Source organism: Colobus angolensis, unplaced genomic scaffold (assembly GCF_000951035.1).
Source record: "Colobus angolensis palliatus isolate OR3802 unplaced genomic scaffold, Cang.pa_1.0 Scaffold1, whole genome shotgun sequence".
NCBI lineage: Eukaryota > Metazoa > Chordata > Mammalia > Primates > Cercopithecidae > Colobus > Colobus angolensis.
The window spans coordinates 16,804,124-16,813,511 of NW_012110918.1; the positions used below are offsets into that span (position 1 = coordinate 16,804,124).

Consider the following 9,388-nt stretch of genomic DNA (forward strand, 5'->3'; position numbering starts at 1 on the left):
TAGAAATAGTGCATTTCCAGAATTGCTGATGGGAGGTGGCAGGTCCCACGGTTTTGACCCATTTGATACCCAAAAGGCTGCAGATCATATGAAAAATGTACAGCTTTGGTTAGCAAATAATGAAAAAGTAAGATACATCGATTCTCTTTCATATTATACAGTATATACATTATAACAATATCAACTCTAGGGGGTTTGCTTTTTTTTTTTCTTTTTTTGGCAAATAAGACAAAATTGGGACTCTAAGTATTGGGCTTTTTTTTTTTTTTTCTCTTCAATGACTTGTTCCCTTTCAACAAATTGCGCTTAAGTCCACTGTGTACAGTAGTAATACATTTCCCATCGTTAGTTGAACAAATTTACACACTGTGTTTAAGAGATGAAACCATGACTTCGTCAAGCCACATTTGGTTGCCATAAGATTCCAAAGGATTCTATTCTCTTAATGTGAACCACATGTAACCCAAGCTTCTTCTATCAAGGTTGGAACTGATATTCAAATCCTCGGCTCATTCCACTTAGTAAGTCAGCTCCAAGACACAGGTTCACCGTAAATGGCCAGTTTTACCTCCTGGTCCTCAACATGCTTTTGAGAACAGGTGGCCCCTCTTTGGAGCTCACTGGAATGACTGAACCTCATGCCAGCCTCTCCTCACCCCCTCACTGCCCACAAGAACCCCCTTGGTCTCAGGTCCCAGGGCTGGTGACAAAATGATCTTTGCAGTCTTAGAAAATAAACTGGGAATCTACAAAAGGAAAAGAAAGCATACAAAATGTATCTCTTTCTTCCAAAATACATGCTTTCAGTTCTACGTTTTGGTGGAGCCTGAAAGTATTTTCAAGGGAGAAATAGGTTGAGTTAATTTATAGGTTTGTCCTTTTCTTTCATAAAAATACTCTTGTTTGGTAATAAACTTTTTCTTCTACAGTAAGAGAAATAATACTGTGTTATCAAAAGCAAGAAGGCTTACGACTCAAGTGGGATCTAAGCCCCTGAGGGCCCGGAGAGCTTCTGTCAACAGCTCTCCCACCCCAGACACCCAGGGAGCTGTCGGACACCAGCTCGGCAAAAGCAAACACTGCCTCAACAGTGCTTTTTATCTTCTTGTTTTATAAAATGGCTTACCTGAGAGAGGCATGTATTATTCAGTGCAAGAGGGAACATCAATCAGATTAAGGAGTAGATGGGAACTACGTGGATTAGATTTGCGGCTGTGTCATCGACCTTTCTCGGGGCCAGCAAAGTGCCAAGTGTCAACACAGTGAGGGAGTCGAGGGGCTTGGCTCAGACCCTAGCAAGGGGCGGGAGGGAGCTGAAGGTCAGCTTCGGCCCTGGCACCATGGGTGGGTCAGAGGAGGGGCGAGGAAGGTGAGCGGGCCAGGAGGCTGCAGGGGTGGAGGCGTAAGCACTGGGGTGTGCTCTGCCCCTCGCTAGTCGGGGCAGAGGATGGCTCATGGTCCTGAACGGACAGCTCCCACCTGGCCCACGGGGGCAGAAGGTGGTCTGCGGTCCAGTAGATCGGCAGGGGTGGGGCTGGTGGGAGGTGCTGGCAGGGGAGCACCCCGCACAACCCGCACTGGGTGTTGCCTGCACAAGGGCTCCGAGATGGCTGGAGTGAGGGTGGGGCTAGATCTGGTCTAGAGAGGCGACTCCAAGCTCTCTCGCTGGCTCCCAGCTATGGGAATCCTTCAGGCTTGTTCTCAACCTACACGTTAAAAATGCTTCTTGGTGTGTTTGGGGAGGGGGAGAGGGAAACTGAGCTCTCTCTTGACCTCCTCCAACACCCTTGGCTTGCTTACCCAGCCATTTTCAGTAGATACACGGTTGGTCACAGAACACTGGGCGGCACTCGGCACACAACACAGAACCAGGGCAGTCCATGCAGGTGCGGGAACACACGTTGGACCCAGGGAGCAAGGAACACGCCACCCCGAGGAACATGCAAACAGAGAAGATCCCTGCAGATCCAAGGATGCCACAACCCGACAGGCGCTGATGAAGCACGATTATCTAAGAAAAAGCTACTGTTGAACAACAACGCGCAGCGCGGCGCCTGATCTGCACCCCCTCCGCGGGAGTGATGCATTGCAGAACGGCGGCCGGGTACCGTGCAGACACCCACGAGAACACTGACACAGAGACACTGACAGACACACACAGATGCACTAGGTTCTTGACACAACGTGGACCTGTGTTTAAGGGGACAGGTGGCCCTAGAAGGAACAGAAGACAGAAACACCTGCTCCTCCTGCAGAAATGTCTGCAGCTGCAGCTGAGCCAGGCAGTGCAGTAGAATTTCTAGAAAGACTTGTCAGCCGCTTGCTGATGAGACTCCTGGAGACAGAGTCGGGGTGCCCTCGGGGCGTGCGACCACCAAATGGTGCAAAGCAGGAAGCTCCCCTACCCTGGGCAGGGTCTCCCGAGCCTGCTCTCTTTCTCACTCAGTGCGCGCACACACACACACACACACACACACACACACACACACACACACACACACATACACTTCTCTCCCCTCCTTGGAAGGACTAGAAGGAAATGTCCATGTTGCTTTTCACGGGGAACAAAAAAGGCAAAGGTTCTGGACACTGCTCAGGTGTCAGTGTCACCGGCCAGTGGCAGCTTGCAGGCTGCTGTAGGCCATGAGCCCCGTGAGATGGAGGAGTGGGTTTCAGGCCCGCATCCTGGCCAGGCCTGGCTCCACGTGTGAGGTCTCCGGAGTACCCTTGGAGGGGTCTGAACCAGCTCACCTGGCACCTGGTGTGCTGGGAGGGCTATGGCTGTCAAAGGTCCCCGAAGAGGACCTTCCCACCAATGGGCTGGGTTGAAGTCCCAGTGGCCCCATGTGGCCAGGTCTTCAGCAAAACACGGCTTCTTTCCTTAAAAGGTCTCCTTTGGTCTGCACTGCCGGAGGCCAAAGGAGAGGGGTCCTGGGGCCTGGCTTCCTGGGCTGTGGGTGGGACGCTCCTCTCTCAGGGCTGTCCGGGCTGGAGTAGCACAGCTCCAGAGGTGAGAAGGAAGGGACAGACCCCAGCCTTGCAGGATCTGAGCAGGTGGGAAGGCCGAGGGCAAGGCCTTCCTGGGGCAGAGCAGGCTGAGCTGGGCACTCAGGCCAGTCTCCCAGGCCCGGTGCTGCTCTCAGATGCAAACAGCAGGGAGGGATGCTGGCTGGCTCTGGGGTAAGGGCCAGTGTCCTCAGCCATCCCCTCTCCTCCATGGGAGAGCACAGGGTACATCCCAGCACAGCCCGCCTTCACCCTTCAGAGACAATTCACTTCTATTACAAAGTAAAAGTTCTCTGTAGAGAGACCCCGCCCCTGGCCTTTGACAACCCACTAAAAGGCATTTATTACATCAATATAAAGATATGTCGCTCTGAAAAAGGTTTGCAAACAAAGACAAATGCGTGTACTGAGGTTGCAGCAACCCCAAGGCACGCACGCAGCTAACAAAGTTGGCAAATACGAGTTTTCATCATGAGATTTTTCCAAAGACAAAAGAAAGAAGGAAATGAAGTACGTCCTCTAAGAAAAGGCCTCCCCCAGCCACGCACACGCACACATGTAGACACACACATGTAGACACGCACACACAGATGCTCTCACCTACTTCTGCCTTGTTCAAAACGTCGCAGCGCCCACTTTAGCTGTGAACGGGGCCCGCCTGAGAGAGTCCAGGCTCCTACAGAGAAGTGGGGCTTCCTCGGGGACAGATGGGAGCAGGGGCTGCTTCGTGTGCATGAGGACAAAACCAGGCTGTGCGCGTGTGCATGTGCAGGGGCGACGGCCTCGGTTCATTCCTAGGGAAAAGGGAGAGAAGAGACGCACGAAACAGATCATCGCCGCACAAGCAGGGGGTGAGGGCGGGCGGGCTCAGCCTGGCCTGCCGCGCTCAGTTGATCTGGCGACAGGCCTCGAAGGTCCACTTGGTGGCTCCACCGTAGATCTCAATGTGGGACTCGGCCCAGGCGATGACATTGCCGGACAGTGCCTTGGTGCTGCAGGTGGCCAGGTTGTAGACCTCCCCGGGGGTCAGCTTGCGGTCCCAGATGTTGAAGTGGGCCAGCTCACCCACAAATGCCTGGGTGGCATCAAATCCACCACCCAGAGTGTCCTTTGGAGAAAAACAGAGGATGAGGCTGGAGAGGTCGCCAGGTGATCTGAGGGCCCATTCCGAGGCCAGGGGTCTGAGCGCCTCTGTGCCTGCCCCATTATGGACTCTCACGGCCACTCCTGGGTGCCGTTTTGTCTCCCTGTCCTTAACTCTCCAGCCCTACATCCGTCCCTCCCCTGAGAGGACCCAAGAAAAGGGATGGCACCGACCACCTCTGCCCTGGAGCTTCTCCTGGGGGGACGGACTCTGCCCCTCCTGCAGCTGGTCCCGAAGCCATGGACCACTACAGCAGCAGGGCCTGGGGGCCCCTGCCCAGACATCACTCCATGCCGTCTAAAGCTGCCCAACAGGGATAGACATCCCAGATTCTCCATCCCTTCGTCTCCCTCCCAGATGCCCAACGGGAGACAAACCACTTCACGGGAACTAAATTATTCATCACTAAAAGCAGAATTGGCCTTCCTATGCCAAAGAAAGTGTTGCTGCAGCTCTGAGAGCGTTGAAACCAAAGCTCACTCCCGCAGGAAGTTCAAGCACGAGTCCACCCAGGGCACCGGCCCTGCCCGGCCTGCTCCCCGGGCTGCTTCTCAGGGGAACCACTTCTCCGGCCACCTCCCTCCCTCCTTGCTCCTCTTCCCCTTCCCAGCCTCTGGTTCCGGAGCTCTCTCTCCTTCCCCACCACATCCAGCACAGTACCTGCTCCTGGCCCAGCACCAGCACGCCCTGGGGCTTGATGGGGTGATAGGGTGCCAAGTTCTCGCCACTGCCACCCTGCGTGCCATCCTGGTAGGCCTCCCAGACCCCGTCCCGGGTGGTCCAGGTGATGCAGATGTGGTGCCACTTGCCATCGTTGATGACAAAAGGCAGCTTGGCCACCTGGGAAGGAGAATGACAGATGCCGGCTGGTGGGTACAGGGGTACAGCCCAGAATCTGTAATCTTCACTGCCTCAGTTGTTCCTATCTCTACTTGCAAAGTAAATATCAAGAACTATTACTGAATTCTCATAGCACCTACTGCCCCAGACTTCAGCGTCTGTCAGCCCCGCCTGGGAGTGGGGTACAGAATCACACAGAAAATGTCATGCTCTACCAAGAGAACCCCCAAGGGCCATGTGGGTGCACAGTCTTCACTCCTACTCACCCTCCTCCCTCTTTGCTAGTCTACACAACAAGCCCTTGGATGGAGAGCCGTCCCTGGTGTCTGAGTTCACTGCTGCCTCTCAGGCCTCCGTGAGACACCTGTGCAGCCTGCTTGCTGGCCTCTCCTGTCTCTTCCGACGTCCCATCTCTAGCTGTTACACCCTCTCGCTCTACAACATGGCAAGCGCTTGCCGAGGATCTGAGAGATGTCCTGGAGTACGCTGCCTTTTAAAGCTCAGACCAGCCTCCCACCTGGAATTTCACTCTCCTGCTGCCATTCCAGGTGGGAAGGATGACAGTCCAGCAGTGAGGAAAGAAACTTCACACCCTTTTTGCTTAGGAAAAAGGGGCCCAGAATGGCACAGCCCTTTGTGGGGAAGAGCAACAGGAACAAGGACGTGGAATCCACTTCCCAGCCCTGGTTTTAGCCACTGACTACCACCGCTGGCCTGCAGTCGAGGCAGTTTGAAAGCTGGCAGCTAATTTCATAGCTAACAGGGGAGGATGGAGAAGGGTCACACAGATCTGTCCTCCTCCCAAGAGTTAGGGGGCTGAGCAGGATAGACGGACTCAGGAAAAGTCTCTAAGGCCCCCTCATCAATCAGCCTAGAGCATCCCTGGACCCCTGCTATGAAGGGGCAAAGCCAGTTCCAAGGCCAGCTGGTGGAGAAGGAGTCCAGACCACATCATCAGGCAGGGCCAGGCCCCATGGCTCGTTCTCTGCCTTCTCCCATACCCACCCCAGGAGGCAACTGGGAAGGTCCAGCTCTCCCTGCTCTCCCAGTACAGGTGAGGGTGCTCCTTCCGCTTCTCCTGGTCTTCACCCTCCCCCTCCCTCAGTCCCAGCTGGCAAACACTTTCCTTGGGGTCCCATCAACATCTGAGGCCACCATAGCCCTGTCCTAGCATGCGACATGAGCTGGGGCCCTGGGGCCTCGCCCTGCCGTCCTGTGAGCCCGGGGGGTGCTCTACCTTGTCATTGATGAGGATCTCCATGGGGTTGTTGCCCCACTCAATGAGGACCAGCTCGTTGGCCTGGCCGGGCACAGCATAGGAGAAGGGCGTGCCCACCCCTGGCGCGGCGCTGGACTTGAGCCACATGCAGACAGTGAAGGCGTACATCTCTGGCAGGCTCTTCTTCACCTTGGCATACATATAGTTGGTCCGCAGCGGGAACGTGAGCTGGAACTTGTCTCCAGGGCGGTTGTCCTTCTGACCTGTGGAGGACACAGTCCTGACATCTGCACCTGCGTGAAGTGCTTATCGGTGTCTGAGTTGAGTTCGGTCCCCACCAGGCTCTGTGATGTGGCCACGGCAGGCTCCGGTCTCCATTCTGGAGACGCAGAGCAGGTGGCTTCCCAGGTCAAGTACTTTGCCCCAAGGCACAGGGCCGTCCGTAAAGAGCTGACCCAAGCTCTCCGCACTCTGGGTCTGGCCGGCTGTCACTCCCACATGCTGGCATCCCTGCGGAGGTGGGGGTGGGGTGCAGTGCCTGGTGGGCTGCCGCATCTACACTGGGCTGCGTGGTGGGCGTGGGAAGGGAATGGGGACAGCCGCCAAGCGAGGGCATACCCAGTCAACCCAAGGAGCAGGGGTGGCTGCAGAGGAGGAACGAGGCTAGCTACCCTGAGAGGAACCGACCTGATTCCAGGACGGGGTGGGGCGCAGAGCCCCTCCTCGCTCCATCCGGGCTCTGTTCCTGCCTCCCCACCCAGCAGCCAGGCCCTGGTGCCCACACACTTCCCTCCAGGCCAAACGTGCATCTGATCCATCAATGCCTCTTGGGTGTGAGGCTGGGCAGCTCCCAACCTCCAACGCCCTTCCAGGGACTGTGCCTGGAGCCCTGTTGAGAGGGCAGGGCAGCAAGGAGCTGGGAGCACTCCGGGAGCCAGGGCTCCCCAAGGTGACTGCTCTGGGATGCCGCCACACGCTCAGGTGAGCGAGCATCTTCATAGCTCAGGTGCCAGGCCTGGTGGCCTCCCCTTTCACAAGGCCCACCTTCCCCCTTCCCTGCCGGCCACTTCTCCAGTGAGCGCCAGCCCCCACAGCCCATCCATATACTGTGGCACCCTGGGTATGGTGTGACTGACTCCAGGCAAAACATTCCTGGCCAGCAATGGGCACCAGTACCAGGCCCAGAGCCCAGGAATGTACACCCCCTGGCCAACCCCTAGGTGAGCAGCCATGGTCCTCCCAGGGCCCAGAAAGAAACCAGTTCCCCAGGCCAAAAATTATTTCTAGAAGGCATCCTGCCCGGCCAGCAACCACCCCCTCCTCTAAACCAACTGGCAGGGAGCAGAGCAGGGCAGGCCCCCTCAGTGCAGCACCCCCGCCGCTCCCCCCACCCATTGAGGCCTGCAATGGGGGATGGGGAGGGACCCAGCCCCTGGCCTTTCTCCGGTGTGTTTTTCATTCCCCAATCTCCCCTCCTTCCCTCTCCCTCCCTCCTGAGGTCCTTCCTTCTTCTGATCTGTTTTTCAGTTATATAACAAGCCTTAAGATGGCACTGTTTAAATCTGTCCGGCACATTTTGCGGTCTGAGCAGGGTCACATGGCCCTGCTCCGCACCGGGCACCCCCACTTTTACAACCTTGTTTGAGGAGCCCCGGGTGACAGGCCGACTGGCCTGAGTTGGTGACTGAGAAACCTCAGGGGTTTGAAAGATGCCAGGGCTTGGGTCACTCAGAAGAGAAAACCTCAGGGTAATGGTTCAGGGCAGAAGTGGGGAGGAGCTGGAGACCCTGAGAGGACACCAGGGGCATGGTAGCTGGGAAGAAACCTGCTTAGCCTCAGCGGCCGGGGAACCCAGAGCACCCAGCCCCAGCCTGCACCCTGCTGTCCGCTGAGGCTGGGGACCAGTGAGAGAGAGGCTTTCTTAAGCAGGGAGGGTTTGGGCCAGCAACAGCCACTGTGCAAAGTTACTGAGGATTAAACAAATCAGACTTGAAAAATCCAGCGAGTGTGTGAGTGTGTCTGGATGGGGGAGGGGGCACTATGCAATCCCTTCCTCTGCTCCCTTTTCCTAGAGACAGCCCCAGCCCAGGGTACCCAGCCCTGCTAGAAACACCGACTAGAAGCCCAGAACCTGGGAAGGGGTGCGGTGGATGAGAAAGGGCTGCAGGGGTCGGGGTTAGGGGGGCGGCTTGGGGCTTGCACAGTGCAGAGCTGGGCTGTTCGGGATCAGGACAGAGGCAGGGTCGGGCAAGCAGGCGGGGGCAGGCAGCACGGCTCCCCCTGGCCCCAGTACCTTTTTCGAGCTCGCTGATTCTCTGGTGCAGGGAGGTCAGGGCGGTCTCGATCTTGACCCTCTCCTCGGTGTCGTTCCTGGGCCCCCCCTTGCCCTCCTCCAGGGTGTTCACCCGGGACAGCACCTGCCTCTCTAGCTCATCGATCTTGCTCTGCAGCAGATCCTTGAGGCTGTTGGTCTGGCTGGAGGAATTGAGGCGGCTGTACTGCTGCGGGGTGCAAGGGCGGGGGAAACCACACCATTAGGCGAGGCGCGGGGACCGTGCTGGAAGGCCCGCGGCGCGGTCCCCTCGGGGCGACTGCGGGGGCGGCCTGGCAGGGAGCTGGGGCGAGTGGCCGCCGCGGGGCCTCGCAGGCGCGGGGAGGCACCGGCCGGGCATCCGCACGCTACTGAGGCGGGGGTGGGGGATGCCTGGCCGGGTAGGGAACGAGGTAGGGGAGGGCAGAGGGGCGAGCGAGCCGGAGGGGGAACCGGAGCCGGAGGGCGCGCGCGGACCTCGAGGTTCTCCAGGCGGGTTTTGAGCGATTGCAAAGTTTGCCCGAGTTGGCTGAGCGTCTCGGCGGCCGGTGTCCGGGACAGGTCGCCCATGGTGTTCTTGCCCGAGCCGGGCTGCTTGCGGCCGCCGCCCGCCCGGGCCTCGCCGGCTCCGGGGTCCAGCGTGCTCTGGCTCTCGCAGCGGCCCAGCTTGGCGGTCAGCTCGCGGATGGTCTCCTTCTGGCTCAGGATGGTCTCCTTCTGCTGCAGCACGGTCTCGCGGAGCTGCAGCACGCTGCTCCGGAGCTCCTCGGCGCCGCCGGCGGCCACGGACGCGGCGCACATGTCGGTGTCCACAGGCACCGAGGTGCAGATGAAGCGCGTCGGCCCGAAATCCTGGGCCCCGGCGCCC

At 57.9% G+C, this 9,388-nt stretch overlaps 1 protein-coding gene across 1 annotated transcript in view; it reads right to left on the reverse strand.

The window, feature by feature from the left end:
• Window positions 1–247: 247 nt before the first annotated feature.
• The window catches only part of NPTX1 (neuronal pentraxin I), a 76,945-nt gene continuing 67,804 nt past the window's right edge, over window positions 248–9,388 (reverse strand). Inside the window, exons 11-15 of the mRNA XM_011933219.1 lie at window positions 8,998–9,388; window positions 8,503–8,710; window positions 6,228–6,472; window positions 4,811–4,990; window positions 248–4,114 (exon numbers count right to left, since the gene is read on the reverse strand). Coding sequence (XP_011788609.1) covers window positions 3,893–4,114; window positions 4,811–4,990; window positions 6,228–6,472; window positions 8,503–8,710; window positions 8,998–9,388 — 1,246 coding nt within the window. The 3' untranslated portion in view covers window positions 248–3,892. The remainder of the gene's footprint in view (window positions 4,115–4,810; window positions 4,991–6,227; window positions 6,473–8,502; window positions 8,711–8,997) is intronic.